Source organism: Schistocerca serialis, chromosome 2 (genome assembly GCF_023864345.2).
Source record: "Schistocerca serialis cubense isolate TAMUIC-IGC-003099 chromosome 2, iqSchSeri2.2, whole genome shotgun sequence".
Lineage (NCBI taxonomy): Eukaryota > Metazoa > Arthropoda > Insecta > Orthoptera > Acrididae > Schistocerca > Schistocerca serialis.
The window spans coordinates 495,698,838-495,717,477 of NC_064639.1; the positions used below are offsets into that span (position 1 = coordinate 495,698,838).

Sequence of the window (18,640 nt, forward strand, 5' to 3'; positions counted from 1 at the left end):
CGCTGGTAACATAATGGCTTCTTTTTATCAGCTGCAGATGCAAAACACCTAGTAAAATTATCTCATCGAAATTGACATTTCTCAAGCAAAGAACAGATGACATTTTTCGGGAAAATTTAAGATTCAAACTGGTTCAAATGGCTCTGAGCACTATGGGACTTAACTTCTGAGGTCATCAGTCCCATAGAACTTAGAACTATTTAAACCTAACTAACCTAAGGACATCACACACATCCATGCCGGAGGCAGGATTCGAACCTGCAACCGGAGCGGTAGCGCGGTTCCAGACTGTAGCGCCTAGAACCGCTCGGCCACTCCGGACAGCAAAATCTAACGTTCGACAGCTAGAAGTATCTTTTCTTTAATAAAATTTTCGTTTCTCTAGGTTTCATTATTTTTCAGTTTCTGGTATTCTTTTCTCTTTTTCTTTATTTTTGTTTACCTTTCAGATTAGAAGCTGTTTCTTTTCTACTCTTGGAGACTTCAGTTAATTCTGAGGGTGAAATTCCATTTATTTCCCATCACATATGCGTGGGCTCCAAATTTATTTTAACTGTCTGCACTTTATACTGTATATAGCTCTTTATTTCATCATCAAAACGACGATACGAGTGAACGAGGGCCATCAGAAGTTAAACCCACATCAAACGATAGCAATTCATAAAAAGAATGAAACAAAAAGCCTATGTGCCACCATCACTTCAGCCCATAACTAATAAAATGCAAACAAATTTTAGTCTCTTGAGGTGTTGGCTCCACACAGACCCGTTGTCGTTCCCTACATTTATTGACCACTCTTCACTTACAACTGGAAGTAATAATATAACAGTATTACTGTTCGTCTTTGGAGCATCATCTGCGAGGAGATTTGCGAAAGAAGCGGCTACACTTTCTGCGCAACCCACCCGTCATTTTGCACGACAATGCGCGGAAGCATACAGCGCAAGCTGTGGTTACTCTGTTCGATCGATGGAAATGGGAAGTACTGTTCCATCCACCATACTCCCCGGACTTAAGTCCTTGTGACTTTGATTTGATTCCGAAAATGAAGGAATGAAGGAACCACTTCGTGGCATTCGCTACAGAACTGTTCCAGAGATTCGAAGTGCAGTACACCGCTCCATTCGCACCATCAACAGAACAGGCTCTGCTAACGGTGTACTACGCCTTCCACATCTCTGGCAACGGGTTCTACACAACGCTGGTGACTACACTGAAGGACAGTAACAGGTGCAAACATGTAACACTTTTGTATCGGTTGGGGATAAATAGTTGCCACTATTTAAGTTCCAACCCTCGTATATTTCTTTTCTTCCCGTGCTGTGTCGGGCACCTCCCCAGGCGGTGAATTGGGGAAAGGATCCCAGATGTAGGTGGCACCCTGAAATACAATGCCTGGGGTGTATCAAAACCAGAAACATCTGTGGCATCTGTATTCTAGTGGAGTGACCTGCTGAAATCTCTGTACTCCATATTAGGGGCGGCCTGGAAAATTAGATCGCCAATCTGTTCTGAAGCAAACGTGGCGATTTTACTTTAAACCAATAAGGCTTTATGATGAGTAATGCTAACCTACAAAATTCCGGATTAGTCCCTTTATTATTGGACCTAATGTTGATAATGCCAGGCATCTGCACGTCTGCGCATATAACTGCCTATCACTTGCAGGTGAACATAGACCAAGAGAAACTGAGGACGAGTTGAAGGAAATCAAACTGCCAGTTGTTGTTCTGAATGAAGTACGCCATAAAGGGAAGCAGTGTGTTACACTTCAACATTACAGTCAGAAAACACTTTGTGCCACTCCGGAGATCCAGATAGAAGAATAAATGATGTGGGGTTCCTAGTAAATAAGAGCATAATTGATAAGCTATAGGAAAAGGCAAATGAAATAGGATAGCACGGATTGTTATAAAAATATCAAAGAGATACAAATTACAAATAGTACTATTATATGCTCCTACTTCAAGCCATTCTGACGATGAATTAGAAGCATTTAATGACGAACTAAAACAGGTACACGATGAAAGACGGGACTGTCACTTTAAGCTGGATAACTGGAGATTTAAATGCCAATGTTGGTATTTTAAAAAAAGACGTATCTGAAATTGCCATGAAATCGATGAAAGGAATGAAAGAGGGGGAACACTTGTTCAGGTTGCCGATGAGAGTAACTTATTAACCGATAACACTTTTTTAAGAAACATGTAACAGAAAATGGACATGGAGAAGTCCACATCATGAAAGTCTAAATGAAGTAGATTTTACAGCTGCAAACCAAAACAAAATAATCAAAGACGTTTCAGTTGTAAAGCAATTTAATACTGATAGCGGCCACAGATAGCTAATAGCGAAAGTAGACATAAACATCCAGAAGAAAGACGGCGACCAAGATCAGTGAAAAAAAAAAAAATAAACTGTCAACATGTGTAAATCGACCTACATATGGCAATCAATCGAGTAAATGAAAATGAAAGATTAATACCTACAGATTTTATAGACGTCAAACAGGCTTTTAAATCTATCAGTCACACTGCAGTTATGAAGGCACTGACCGTACAATGTGTGGAACAAAGTACGAAAACATATTATGTTACGACTGCGATACCGCGATAGATTCTTTTTGCATAGGAACTTTCCGTTAAAAGAGCAGTAAAGTAGGGTGACTTTATATCACCGAAACTATTTATAACTGTCCTTCAGGTGGCTATGTGAAAAATTAATTGAAAAAGTGGGAATTAGAATAAATGAGAAAAGACTTAATAACTTGATATTTGTGAACTATGTAACAGTCCTTGCAACAATGCAAATAGCATGCGCAAGAAGTGGTTAACATTTTGTTTTTCCTGTTTTTTTTTTTAGTGATCCGTCTTCTGACTACCACGGCTCCTCCGACCGTCAAGAGTTATTTTGCTGCCTAGGTAGTAGAATTCCTTAACTTCATTTACTTCATGACCATCTGTTCTGATGTTAAGTTCGTCGCTATTCTCATTTCTGCTACTTCTAATAATTTTCTATTTTCTTCGACTTACTTTCAATATATATTCTGTACTCATTAGACTGTTCATTCCATTTAGTATATCCAGTAGTTCTTCTTCACTTTAAACTGTGGACAGCAATATTGTCAGCGAATCTTACCATTAATATCCATTCACCATGAATCTTGATTCCACTCTTGAACTTTTCTTTCACTTCCTTATTGCTTCTACGATGCGTAGGTTGAACAATAGGGCTGTAAGAATACACCCCTGCTTTACCCCATTTTTTATCCGAGCAATTCGTTCTCGGTCTTCCAGTCTTGTCGTTCCCTCTTCGTTCTCGTAAATGTTGTGTATTACCAATTTCCCCTATAGCTTATCCCTATTGTTCTCAGAATTTCGAACATTTTGTACAATTTCCATCGTCGAACGCTTTGTTCAGGTCGACAAATCCTATAAAGGTGTCTTGATTTTTCTTCAGTCTTTCTTCCGGTATCAACTGCAACGTCAGAATTGCCCCTCTGGTACTTTACCTTTCCTAAAGCCAAACTGATCGTCATCTAACACACCCTCAATCTCCTTTTCCATTCTTCTGTATATTATTCTGGCCAGCAACTTAGATGCATGAGCAGCTGAGCTGATTGTGCGATACTTCTCACACTTGTCGGCTCTTGCAGTCTTCGGAATTCTGTGAACGATATTTTTTCCGAAAGTGAGATGGTATATCGCCAGACTCATATATTCTACACACCAACGTAAATAATGGTTATGTTACCATTTCCCCCATCGATTTTAGAAATTTTGATGCAGTGTTGTCCATCCCTTCTACTGTATTCGATCGTAAGTCTTCCAAAGCTCTTTTAAATTCTGATTCTAAAACTGGATTCCCTATATCTTCTATATCGACACTGTCGATTCTCCTGTCACGTCATTCGACAAGTCATCCCCCTCACAGACGCCTTCAGTGTACTCCCTCCACATACCTGCTCTCTCCTCTGCATTTAACAGTGGAATTACCATTACATTCTTAATGTTACCGGCTTTACTTTTAATTTCACCAGAGATTCTTATAACTTCTCCTTATTTTGAGTCAGTTCTTTTGACAATCATTTCTTTTTCATTTCCTTTCACATTTCTCATAGAGCCATTTTGCCTTAGGTTCCCTGCACTGCATACTTACTTCATTCCTAAGTGATTTGTATTTCTGTATCCTGAATTTTACTGAACATTTTTGAACTACCGTCTTTCGTCGATCAACTGAAGTACTTCTTCTGTTACCCTCGGTTTCTTCGCAGTTACCTTTCTTGTACGTACGGTTTTCTTTCCAACGTCCGTGATTACCCTTTTTATAGATGACCACTCCTCTTCAACTGGCCTGTCTACAAAACTATTCATTATGGCAGTATCTATAGCCTCGGAGTTCTTCAAGCGTAAGTCGTCATTCCTTAGTACTTCCGTATCCCCCTACTTGGCGCATTGATTTTTCCTGACTAATCTCCTACACGTCCCTCTGCTCTTCATCACCACTAAGTTGTGGTGTGAGCTTAAATCTGCTCCTAGGTATACCTTACTATCCAATATCTGATTTTGAAATCTCTGCCTAACTGAAATCTTCCCGTATCTCCTGGCCTTTCGCATGTTTACCTCCTCCTCTTCTCACTCTTGAATACAGTATTCGCTGTTACTGGCTGAAATTTTTTGCGGAAATGAGTTAGTCTTTCTCCTCTTTCATTCCTAGTACTAAGACCATATTCTCCTGGAAACTTCTCTTCTATCCGTCCCCTTACAACCGCATTTCAATACCCCATGAGTGTTAGGTTTTCGTCTCCCTCTACGTAATGAATTATCCGTTCAATATCCTCGTATACTTTATCTATCTCTTCATCTTCGGCTTGCTACTTCGGCATGTATGTCTGAACTATTGTTGTCGGTGTTGGACTACTGTAGATTCTGACGAGAACAATCCTATCATTGAACTGTTCACAGTAACTCACTCTCTGATCTACCTTCCTATTCACAACTCCACTCCCGTTACACCATTTCCCGCTACTGACCATAAATCCTTGTCTTCTTCCCACTTCACTAAGTTACACTATATCTGGTTTGAGCATACAAGTTTATCTATTCAGATTTTCTAGTTTCCTTACCACTTTCAAACTTCTGACATTCCATCCTCCGACTCATAGAACGTTACTCTTTCGTTGGTTCTTCAGTATTTTTCTCATGGTTACCTCCCCCTCGGCAAACCCCAGAGATCCAGATAGGGGACCATTCCAGAATCTTTTGCCAATGGAGAGCTCATCATGACACTTTTTCAATAACAGGCCGTATGTCCTGTGGATACACGTTATGTGTTTTTAATGCAGTGGTTTCCATTGCCTTTTGCGTCCTCATGCCGTTGGTCCTTGCCTTTTCTTCCGCCTTTAGGGGCAGTTTCCCACTTCAAGGGCGAGAGACTGCTCTTAATCTCTACCCGCTCCTTCACTCACTTTGACAAGGTCGTTGGCAGAATGAGGCTACTTATTATCCCGCAAGTTTTCGACCGCCACTGCTGATGATTTTTATTCAAAATCTCAGCGGTGGCGGGGTTCGAAACCTGGACCATGACGTTTTGATTAATAATCAAAGACGCTACGTGGGCAACTATAGGACAAAAGCTATTGAAGAATAACTATCTAAAAGTGTTAACGAATGTGTTTGTCTGTGTTGGTTAACTGATATCCAAGGAAATTTAGAACTAGAAAATTCTCACCGTATGAAGTTAGGTTGAAGGGCTTATGGAAGAAACGCCACCTACCCTCTGTTGCGTAGGAAGGTCTTGTGGCCCATGACATCGATGCTCTGTTGCCTGGGTGGATGGCGATTTCGGACAAGGGTTTCTGTCAGAAGTTTATTTTTCTCCTGTACACCGAAAACATCGGAAATTTTAGAGGGTTCCAGGAGAAAAATGAATTGCGGATGGAGACCGGCAACCACGAGGCGATAGAGCATCGCCTACATAGCAGACGAGGCCTGTCTACGCAGCCGCTGGCTCCATCTACTCCATTGGCGATTTCCAGTGGCAATCGGTCGCGATCACAGAATAACAAACAACATTGCGAGACGTTCCGCCTATGGTCCGTTAGCGTACGAAGTCACGTTTACTGCCGAAAGCGTGACCGCGCGGCAGACGCCGGCGCGTATAACTCCGGCGCTCTATAGCGCCGTTGGATGACATTTTCGGATGTGGGTTCCTGCCCTCTATTTCTTCCTCAAGACATCATCTGCAAACCCTCGAATTTCATAGCAACATTTCTGGAACAAGCTGTATGTTACTGATCTGAATTAAGGAAGGTGATGATTTATTTGTAGCCCGTTGCCAATCAAACTAATTCCATCCACGTAAACAATTAACTGGATCTATCTTGCTAGGCGCACGCACCTTGCCACTATGTAGAAAATGAGGGAGACGCCGAGGAAGGCTGTTGCCACGAAGATCCATACGTCAACGATGAAAGGGTCCATGAACGAGAAAAGACTGCGTTCCATCTTCTCAGCCTTCTTGTACAGGATGCTGATACCTACACAAGACACATTTGTCACATTAGTGCTCAGCACGTACCCAGAATTCCTTAAATTAATCATATATTCACAGAACAAGAACGCCAACGTTGCATAAAAAGAGAGTTTTGCTGTGTTTGGGATATGCATGGCATGGCACATTTTCCCAAATAAACAAACTTGACTGTTCCGGTAACGCTAAAGTCAGTATGATAACTTTAATAGTAGAATCTGAGAGAACTTGCTGCTCAGTTACGGGAAAAAATATTAGAGAGAGTGTGGTTTTCAGACTTTGGCGCAAAATAAGGTGCGAGGAACGTTTGGAGTAGATCCGTGTGTGAGTCGGTTCGGAACACGAACCCACATCCTTGGACTCTGTGGCAGAACGTGACAACTGCACACCTAACAGGGCTATTCAAAGCTTAAATCTGTGATTTGTTATTCTCCAGGCTATACAGAGCATTTCCTGCTGTGCTGATGACCTGCCGGCAAAGGAGGAAAAAAGTGCGGAGATGGCTCAGATGGCTCTAAGCAGTATGGGACTTAACATCTGAGGTCATCAGTCCCCTAGACTTAGAACTACTTAAACCTAACTAACCTAAGGACATCACACACATCCATGCCCGAGGCAGGATTCGAACCTGCGACCGTAGCAGCAGTGCGGTACCGAACTGAAGCGCCTAGAACCGCTCGGCCACAAGGGCCGTCAGAATCGGAGAGTTCGACTTAACCACAGCCTCATGGACATCAGTGAAACAGCTTTTTTCCCTCTTCATTACATAATCAAACAAAAACAAGTTGTAAAAGTTGTACTATTACAGAAAATTGACGAGAGCTTATACAGTGCATGACAAAAATGTGAAGCACCCAGAAGACCTGGTTAAATATCAGTCTACACACATACACACGTAACAAGCTACTCGAGTAGCCAGTTGCAATAATGACTGTGTGGCCTATTCTACACCTTATTTTAGATCTATGTACGATGCTGTGCTGACTATATTTATATATTTTGACGATGCCATTATGGCTTTATCACTTTATGACATGGTGTAAAAAAGATCTGAGGATGGTCATTACGGACTGAAACAGGTCATCGTCAAAAGAATTGATATTGTGATCAAAGACCGGAATAAAAAACATTTGTAAAGATATGTCACGAACATGCTACGACGTCACTTGTTATCTCTCATGTGACAGTATCGTGGTACCATTTTTCAACAGGACTATGGTCTTACCCACATGAAACGTGTCTCTGTGAACTGTCTGTACGAAGTTGAAGTATTCCCGTGGGCAGTAAGGTCCCAAAATCTGTCCCCAATAGAACACGTGTGGTAACCGAAGGGATATCATCTCAGGCTCAGTGCCAGTATCCAAGATGTCAAAGACCATTTGGAGCAGATGTGAGCCAGGTTTCGTAGGGAGAGGATACAGTGGCTGTTAGAGACCTTCAGAACCCGATCATGGCAGAGATGGTTCATTGTCTTAACAATAAGTGGACTCATACTGCCGAGTTCTTTGTAAGCTTTACTCCAGGCTTTTCACTTTGTCACGCAGTCTAATATAGTTGAGCATATTTCTCTCTCTCTCTCTGTCTCTCTCTCTCTCTCTCTCTCTCTCTCTCCCCTATGCATTTAACAGCGGAATTCCCATTTCAATCTTAATGTTACCATCCTTGCTTTTGATTTCACCTTAGGTTCTTTTAACTTTTCCACAATACTGATTCAGTCCTTTCGACAATCATTTCTTTTTCATTTTCTTCACATTTCTCATACAGATGTTTCGTCTTAGCTTCTCTGCACTTCCTACTTATTTCGTTCCTAAGTGATTTGTATTTCTGTATTCCTGAGTTTCACTGAACATTTTTTGAACTTACTTCCTTCACTGATTTCTTCTGTTATCCACGGTTTCTTCGCGGTTACCTTCCTTGTACCTACGGTTTTCTTTCCAACGTCCGTGATTGCCCTTTTTATAGATCTCCTGTCCTCTTCAACTGAACTGTCTACTGAGATATTCATTACGGCAGAATCTACGATCCCAGAGAACTTCAAGCGGGTGTCCTCATTCCTTAGTACTTCTGTATCCCACTTCCTTGCGCAGTGACCGCTCCTGATTACTCTCTTAAACTTCAGCCTACTCTTCATCGCTACTAAGTTGTGATCTGAGTCTATATCTGCTCCTGAGTAGGCCTTACAATCTAGTATCTGATTTCGGTGTATCTTCCCAACCATGACGTAATCTAACTGAAATCTTCACATATCTCCGGCCATTCCCAAGTATACTTCGTCCTCTTCACATTCTTGAATATTCGCTATTATTAGCTTAAATTTATTGCAGAATTCAATTAGTCTTTCTCTTCTTTCATTGCTAGTACCAAAACCATATTTTCCCGTAACCCTTTCTTCTACTCCTTCTCCTACGACCGCGTTCCAATCCCCTACGACTGTTATATTTTTGCCTTCTTTTACGTACTGAGTTACCTGTTCAATATCCTCATATACTTGCTCTATCTTTTCATCTCCAGATTGCGACGTCGGCGTGTACATCTGAACTTTTGTTGTAGGCGTTGGCTTATTGTCGATTCTGATGAAAACAACCCTGTCACTGAACTGTTTACAGTAACTCATTCTCTGCCCTACCTTCCTAATCATAACGAATCCTACTCCCGTTATACTATTTTCTGTTGCTCTTGATATTACCCAACACTCATGAGATCAGAATCCTTGTCCTCTTTCCATTTCACTCCACTTACCTCCATTGTATCTAGATTGTGCTTATGGAAATATAAATCTTACCTCGATAGCGACTAAGTTTGAAGATCTGGGAGGATTCATCTGAGAGACTTAGAACTGTGTACCACGAAGGTGATCGACTTATATTTGTTTTGTGGCCGAAGATATGAATAGGTTCACGGCATTTATACCTCCATGGTTCACCATGGTGACAGAAAATGAAATGAGCCTATGGCATCGTTGCCCAGGAGGCCCTATCCAGGGAAGTTCGGCCGCCGAGGGCAAGTCTAATTTCGGTCGACGCCACATTGGGCGACTTGCGCTCCGGTAATGAGGATCAAATAATTATGAGGACAACACAACACGCAGTCCCCGAGTGAAGAAAATCTCCGACCCTGCCGGGAATCGAACCCGAGCCCGTTTTTATGGGAGGCGAGCACGCTACCTCCCAACTAAGCAATGATGACACTTCCCTATGATGTCAGTCTGGCGTTGTCGGACCTAATTTCGGCTGTTCGAGATATCTATCAAGTTTTGTAGTCATATCCCAAATAGCATCTGGTGCTGCGATCGTCTGGAGACGTAATTTTTTCATTAAAAATGCCAGCTTTCTTCGTTTACTGGGGTACTAATCGATCCGATCGTATATGGAGCCGTTCAAGCAATATTTTCTTCTTTGTACATGAACTGTGGTTGCGCTATTTACTTTACTCTTTCCTGTGTTTTTCATTGTCTTTCAAACCGCGAACGTTCCGACATCCGAGCCATCCTGTATCAACGGCCTCGTCCTCACAGAATACACGGCTGCGTGACCGCTCTGGTTGTTGGTGCAGCATCTCATGCCCTAAATTCCTTCAGCCGATAGTTACTCAATGTTCGCACTCCTCCCTCTTTAAAAAAAGATTGTGGCTAGAACAGCCGGAGACAGCGGTCATGTGTGTATGAGTTTCATTTCTATGCTTGTATGAACGTGTGCGTGTGCTTTGCTTCCTTTCGGAAGAAGGCTTTGGCCAAAAGCCTATATGAACACGCTTTCCGTCGTGTCTGACCGCTGTTCGGCGTGTGAGTAGCAGACTAACCGTTGGAAATAATCCACTGCACTCCAGCAGGAACAATGACATTCATTACACTACATTAAGGTTGTCTGTAGCTGAAACAGGGGTTCATAATGCTGCAACCGAAAGTTTTGGCCCGTATTCAGTGATATAAAATGCCTGAAAGAGAGCAAAGTAAAATTTGAAACTTAACTCAAAACGTTTCTCTTTGAAAATTCCTCCTATTCCGCAGAATACTATTTATTATTGTAGAGTATAAGTGGCGATGACCAGGAATTACTGACTAACATCTGTCTATAATTGAAAAACAACAAACTAATAAACGATCAGCATGGAGCCAATTAAAAAAAATTTAATATAAAATTACTCTTCCCACGTCATTAAGATTTATTGTATAAATGATACGTGGAACATGAAATTATTAACGTCTGGTATATCACAACGGATAGTACAGCCTACACTTTGAAAGCTTCAAAATGAAATTCAGAAGTAAAATGAAACAGATGATCAAAACAGATGTACATTCCAATTGTGATATGCTTGTTTATTCCTGAAAAACTGACAGAGTTATTGGCGAGAAATGTTCCATTAAAAGAAGCCATTAGGCTACTATTGGAAAGTTGGGCCTAATATGTTACACAGGCTACGCTATCATTACTAAAAAATGACTTACATACATTTTAAAGTAAAATATCCATTTTACGTGGTCTAAGCGTTTGAGACCATCCCCTCAAACACATTTATAGCATTGCGCAGTGCTGGAACGTGCTTAAAAATTATATCTTTTTTTATCCTGTAAATTGCTATCATTGGTCACAGACTGAATGACGCATCATAGGTAAGATTTAAAATAGAGAAGATGTGTAAACTACAGTGAAACTAATGTACTGATAATCTAATAAAATAAGAGCTCTATTCCGCATAGAGGTACACCTCCACACAGTTCTGTTTCTTTGACATTTCAACACTCGTTCAGCTAGTTAACACGCAGAAGAAACAATATCATGCCTTCCATTTTCCCTTACTGCACAGGTTTACATACTAGCAAAGAACACGTAGACAAGTTCTTTTTTTTTCTTTTTTTCTTTTTGGAAACGTGAACGTTAGAAATGTTTCGCGTACTTGTTGAAAGCTGAAAATGTAACGAACAAGAAGCAGTACCAGTAAGCAAACAAGCATTGGTTTTCGGAGTGCCAGCTTCATTTGCTATCGATACAAATACAGTAAACGTAGAATGAAATGGATTACGACAGCATGATTTTCACATCACTTCCTTCTCTTCTTGGTTATTCGAAATATATCAACAGAAAATAAATTGCAGTAACGAAGCCAAATGTGTCGTATTACTAGAGCAAATACATATTTAAGAACAGAAAAACGCTCGAAGCTGCCTTCCTGACACTATGTTATTCATTTAAGACTTGTAATATTTCATATTTAAGACAACTGTCGCGTGCTCACAACAGAAATAATGACCAAGAAGCAGTCGTAAGCAGCAGTCTGCCAATGCTATTTAAGATGGCGGCAGGCCCCGCCCACTCTGGCTTCAAAACAATATACGGTGTAAGTTTCTAGTGCCATCTCTCTTCTTTTTCCACCTCCATGATCAAAACTGAAGTGACACAATACATACAAATTCGATCAGTAACATAGGTTATACGTTATTGTAACTAAAAAATTTATGACATGTGAAGTAATCGCAGCGAAGGGCAGGGCGACGTAGTTTAAATTTTTTCATTTAAAAGCAGTCTTTGAACGACCACCTCTGTAGCCGAATTACTTAGTGGTGGATGGAGACTCCTCCCCAAGAAAAAGGTTAGCGTCGCTTCCTTCGGAGCGGAAGGACCACGTTGGATTTCCGGTATCTCCCCAGACTTTTGTCTCTGGTGGGATGGCCTGTAACTGGGTCCTCAGTTCTCTCAGTCTAGTGAGGCCAAAGGAGGAGCTGGGTTCGGCTTCACCTGGATTCTTCTATTGACAATAACGGCTAGAGGGAATGGCGACTTCCTGATCACATGTCCTGCTATCATAAATACCTTCTCGTACTTTCTTGTAGGCAGCAATTAGCCAGTCGCCTGAGACCTAATCCGAGGGTCTGGATTGTGTTTACGTTAAAACAGTCTTTGATCGCGGCAATGTTCTTTCTCTTTTATTTTATGACTTGTTGTGATTTGTGTGATCACCATCAGCTATGTCTCTCTTCCTAAACTTGTATATGTCCAAAATATCAAAAACTTGTGCCTAATTAGGCTACAACTTTTTTAACGTTTTGTATACTATAATAAGAAAGATACACTGGATGATCACAGGTTGAAACCGATCATAAACTGAAGGGAAAAAAATTGCCATCAAAGACTGTTTCAAATTTTAAACAATTTATTATTATTATTAGCTTCATTATATTACAACATTCTCTGTATTTTATTATTAGTATAATTATTATAAACTTTTACATTCTTCGAAACGTTAATAATGGACTGATGGAAAGCCCTATTTGAGTGGAGGACCAGCAAAGGGCTAGCAATAGACTGGGACCCTCCCAGAACAAAGCTGTCTCCATGCCTTCGACCGTAGGTCTGTACATTGTCAGTTGTGGCAGTATCCACCATCCTCCCAGAGTTCATTCTCCACCTGTGGCTCAAAAATGACGCTATCTGTTTGCTGGTTCCGCTCCATCACGTCACCGAGGCGTCTGAGCACCCTCCGAACGACTCCGGTGCGCACTGCGCACGCTGCTGGGGAAGTATTCACGCTGGCCGAAACTGATAGGACACACTGGGGCTCACTTCAGGTGGCGCGAGTTTCCTAGTGTGGTCTTCCCTGTGGAGTCATCAGCAAGGAAACGTCACCTGCCATCACACTGACGGTGAGTGTGTTTAGTACCACGTGCCTCGACCTGGTAAGAAATTGGACTCATCAGCTGGAAGCGACCTTGGGTCGATATCAGCTCAATTCGGCTTGTATGAAATGGAGATAAATTGCACCAAATGAAATGGTGTATTCCTCGTTTTCTAGGAATCCTTTGTGCATCTATTGACTTGAATTTCGGACAGCACAGAAACTGTGTTAAAGTGTGGCTGCAGTAACACAACTGTATTCTCTACAATGATGCATGCTTGTGCAGGTGCTGTTAGCAAGCTCACATTCAGTTGCGCCGTTTTTTAATTTGTACAAAAGTTTCTCTGTTCATTATTGATTAATAGAAAAGACTTCATGTTGGTTCAAATTGTTGACTGAATGGCAGTTGTGGTTTTCATCATGGCCATATGATAATTGGTAGCCATCTTTAATGCTAATGTTTGGGCTATTTAGAGTGGCTCATTATAGACAAAATAGTGTTTCCTCAAATCTCTGGTCATTACTGCTTGGGACTGATTATTTGGACCTGTCATAATAGTCTGAGTGCTTGGTGTACCAAAGGTTATGTGGTGTTCTAACAGCTGTTAGGCATGAACGTGTGTTATGTGATTATTCTAAGAAAATGTAAAGGTCTGAGACACTCAGGGCGTTTCTTTTATTTGTGACCTTGGCAACCAGGCACCCTTGAGAGTTACATTTTATAAATTTATATGGAAGTGACACTGTCCTGTATTTTGTTTTTTAGTGGCAGTATATTGGGGTTATAAGTCGTGCTAATGAATTGTAAATATGAACTGATAGTCTGCCTCTTGATTTTGATGACTTTTACGTTGTTAATAAAGATATTATCTAAGATGATGCACATCTCTCAAGCAGCACCACCATTTCTAACTACCACCGCACACTGGTAGCAGAGAGTGGTTATGGAGGTGGAGAGTGGCATGCACAACTGAAAAATTTTCGGAGTTTTAATGAGGAGATTTGCTTTTGAATTAGCCTGGTCTAACGGACGGTATTTTTAGCTAATTGTGTTTCAGAATGTCTGCAAGTGAGGTGCCTGGTATCGCAGAACTGCGGAAGAGTGATATCATGTATGAACTCTGCATTGGAGGTTGCGACTTTTCCAGGAGTATGGTCGAGTTGGTGTGTGATTGAGAGAGGCAATCAACTATATCATGGCCACACAAAACTTGAACTCAACTGAGGTGGGAGATGCCGTCACCAACATTCAGTGTGCGCTAGAGGGGCTTATATTGTTAGCGTCTGTTTTCAAAACTACTGAACTACCACACTCACAAAATATTTGAATCAGGACATTAGTGGTGCAGTATGCTACCAGGGCTTGAGAATTGTGTAGTGTCAGCACAACAGATACGCGCAATAAACAGCTACAGGAGCAAGCTGACGAATTACTCAGGAGAACACAGACGGTGATCAATTGTACCGCTAAATCCACGATGGAGAGGGCAGCTATATCTATGAAACCAACGCATAGTGAGCGAACGAGCCAAAAAAGTGCCTAACCATTTACTGGGTCTGCCACGGAAAGGGGAGTATTGTCTGTGACATGTACTGAGGAGATCGAATGGTCATTTTAATTTCTCTTGGATTTACAGGATTGTGCTGAAGAGTTCTGTGCAAGTTACAAGCAGTGTTACCGACTTCTATTTCCAATGGTCACTAGGCGTTTTGAACAATCTTTAAAGCAGGCAATATGGAATAATTTATATTTTTCGGAATTTAGGCAGTCAACACGTAAAGCTATGTGTCTGCACAGGTGTGCCATCACTCAATAAAAAAGAGTTATTTCTATGTACAGTGGCACGATGAGCTATTGGAGAAGTGCATAAAGAGAATGAAAGAAACTATCAGAAATAAATGCTCAGATTTTCAAAAGAGATTCCTTGTAATATTTTAGAGGCACTTTGTCCCAGCGACCGGTCTAAAGCCGATTTAGTGAGCAACCTAGGAGCTTCAAACAACTGGAAAGATTTATTTCAGGGGTGAAGACCATGTGTCACGCCGATGGAACACGTGCAGAGAGTGAGTCGAAGGGTCAGCAGCTGTATGTGTGGATGGCTCCAGATAACTGATCATGCTTATCAGACATCAGGTGTTACGGGTGCCGGGTTAAGAGCCCATTCGTGTGTGGGAGCGTCAACGAAGAACCTGTGTGTGCACTTTCATTCCGGAAGTTTTCTGAGGCTGATTAGTGATGACTGGTATATGGCACAGAGTGCAGTAAGCAAACTTCCCACTTTCACTGCTGGGATAGACTTGCAGGGTAGCAAATTCTGGGAAAATGCTATTATGGGAGGAATTTCCCGTTACGGACAGGATTCAAAATATTGCCTACGTGATTAAAACTAACATGGCACGGAATTTATCGATTCCCGCTATTCTGGGGACGATTTTTATGCGACAATTTGGCCTTATTCCGGCAAGATTTTTTTTTTTTCGTAAGCAGTGGCAGGAGAGGCCCGAAATCAAACGTGAATGACGGATGCTTGTAAGGCAGAGGATTGATATCTCCCGAACAGGGTCGTCGGCTCGGTCACCTGTGTAGTCCATTTAGCTATGTCTTCTCTGAATTAAAAGGCGAAGAATATAAAAAAGAGCTTACAGCCAATGGTTCTGCAAGACACTTGTCATATCGGTCGTCTTCACCTCACTTTAAGCAGCTTAAGGCAGGTATCGATGAAGTGTTGAAACAGGGGGTTATTGAGCCGTCTAAATCACCCTATTCTTCCTAGATATTTGTTATACCTAAGGTGCAGGACGGGGCGCTCCCCAAAGCGAATTATCAAGCCTTAAAGAAAAAAGTTGCTCTTCCCCCAGTACCACTGCCTGATCTGCACATGTTTACTGCTGGATTCAGACGGTGGACATTTTTACTACTCTCTACATTTGTGTACTGTTTATTTAAGGGCTCTAAGTAATTTCTCAATTTCACATGGCCTATATAGGCGTTTTTGCAACAGTATTTAAAAGCATTGCATTCCTCATAGAGAGAAGTTTTCTCGGTATGCCTATCGAATAGAAAACGCTTCCTGCTATATTTTCTAAAGTGTTTCTTTCTGACGTGAAGAAATATTCCTTACATAACGGTCACCCTCATGTCCAGCTAAGGAAATAATACTGATACTGGGACGGAATTAGCAAAAGCTTCTCTATATACCTCTGTTAAAAACGAATTGTTATTCACATGAAATAGCTATGATTTTTATATTAACAATAACGTAAACCGAAAATGTTTGTAAGCACGTTTAAAACGATCGTTGACCATTGACTGGACAAAATATCGTACACCAAATGTTTATAACGTTCTTGAAACATGCCTGACAGAGGCAACATGAGATGTCTTCTTCAACGAACACAATGCAGTAAGTAATAGCACGATGAGTGAAATTGCAATACTATCAAACTCACTGATTCGTCAAGCCTTTCGTAAGTTAAATATTTTTCTATTGAGAGTTTCTTAGCATAAAATATATGCGAATAGCTTTTAACCTTACCCAAATTCATAAAAGGCATGGTGAAGTCCACAACCGATTGTCTTAGCTCTGTAATCGTAAGGTCACATATAGCCAGCTCTGCCCTCTGCAACAAAACAGGCAATCAGCAACGTACGTATGCGAAGTAAAGAGCGTGGTTCGATGCCTACAACCAGTTATGAGAGAGAGTCGGTAAGCGTCAAACTTGCAGACAGGTATGAGAATAAGACAAACACTTTGAAATGTCCAGGAATACAAAAGAGGCAAATACATTTGCCTTCCTTCATTACCAATACATTTACAAAGAATTTAATTCTAAATTACCACTATTTTATTAACAATTAACCTGAATTGATGTGGTGTAGCGATCTAAATATAAATTATTAAACGTGCCAATGTTTATCTGAAAGCTCTATTTATTTGCTCCAAACGCTTTTGTGATAACAGTTGCCCACAATTTCACAGTTTATATCTATTTTACCTAAACAAAAATGACCTGTAATCATCCTGTGCAACGTCACTAGTCTATGCCTTGGTGTCTCAAGCAGCGACAGCCTTGAAGTTACTGGGGGAATCCATATCTACTTGTTCAGTACAGTAATAAAACGAAAAGACGATTTGGCAGGCGACTGAAGGTTTAACAGCAGTATTTGACGCGGCTGTGGTAATGTAATTATGGTGTAAGTCGTCTAATAATCAGCAACTTATTAGATGCTCATATCAAAAATATCCACATCTACGGCTCCGTAACAGATTCTTCTAAAGCGACCATATGTGACCTCGTTTACTGGCTGTTCCATCAGAGAGACATTCACTTATCAAGAAGCCAAATCGTGAAGTTCTAGGATTAGAAAGTTCAGTTCTCCAAATCGGGTGCAGCTCGTAACTGTTCTCCTTCTAGTAAAGTGTGCTGCCGACTTAAGCCGTTCTACGACGTGAAGGTGGAGGCCTCGTCACGAATATGGTACCGAATACTGGGTATCGAATACTGGACAGCCGTTCCCTGAAAACACATTAGAACTGAGAACTTCCCGTTTCTCGGCTCTCGTCTTACCCATCACCACTCTCGCCTGACATGGTGACTTTAGTGCTCACATTCTTTGTGAAACGTGATGCTCCCCTGTCAGCAGCCCTCAGATAGAACGCACTTGTTTGCGGTGCCAGGCCCAGTGATCATAGCACGGTGGCGTAGCACTCGTTTTCAGTCTGCTAGTCCAGGTTCTGTAAGCTGCGCTAGTTTACACTGTGTAAGTACTTGATATTACATATAGCTTTGTATGTGATGTATTAGCACTCGGTCCTGCACATACAGTGCTTGTGCGATCTGTGGCCGTATTGATACTGCATTGGTCAACACTGCGTTCTGGAGCAGTGGCTACTGTTCTGATGATTTTCTAAATCCCCGCCTCATGTTGTAACCTAGAGCAAAAAAACTATTCGAAACGGAGTCATAGAGTTCACCCGTACACATCATTTCCCTTACAAATCAACTACGACCACCGAAGTGATACTTGTTCACAAACCTTTTGTATGGTTTATTTTGGATAAATTAAAAAGAAACTATCGTCACTAAAGTGACATTTGTCTCAACTGTTCTTAGCGGACGAGGTGCATCTTCATTATCTGAAAGCGTCAATGTCTCTTGTAAAATGAACAGAAACGACCTCAGTTAACCTGATGATATAGTAGGTGCAATCCATAGTATTAGCTGTTGAATGGTTTATTAACTCTGAATTTAAAGGAATTTTTTTTTCCTTTTACTGTATTAACATTATTTAAACCTTAATGTAGCTTTACTAGAGTTAACAGTTATCAGTTGTGCAAAAATGTGTAGCATGATACTCCTAACTATCACACAAATTAGGTAAACATTATGTGTCGTATCTAGTTCAGCTTTCGAAAAGGTAGTGTATGAAGAGGTAACGCTGTTTGCATTTTCAGTGAGCAAATCGTCCACTGTCACTGTAATTAATGCTTATTAT

The 18,640-nt window shown here is 41.1% G+C and overlaps 1 protein-coding gene across 1 annotated transcript in view; it reads right to left on the minus strand.

Annotated features, from left to right (window-relative positions):
* Positions 1 to 18,640, minus strand: part of LOC126456136 (glutamate receptor ionotropic, kainate 2-like) — a 293,829-nt gene that overhangs the window by 58,019 nt on the left and 217,170 nt on the right. The window contains exons 11-12 of the mRNA XM_050091890.1: positions 16,680 to 16,764; positions 6,400 to 6,538 (exon numbers count right to left, since the gene is read on the minus strand). Of these exons, the coding sequence (XP_049947847.1) occupies positions 6,400 to 6,538; positions 16,680 to 16,764 (224 nt within the window). The remainder of the gene's footprint in view (positions 1 to 6,399; positions 6,539 to 16,679; positions 16,765 to 18,640) is intronic.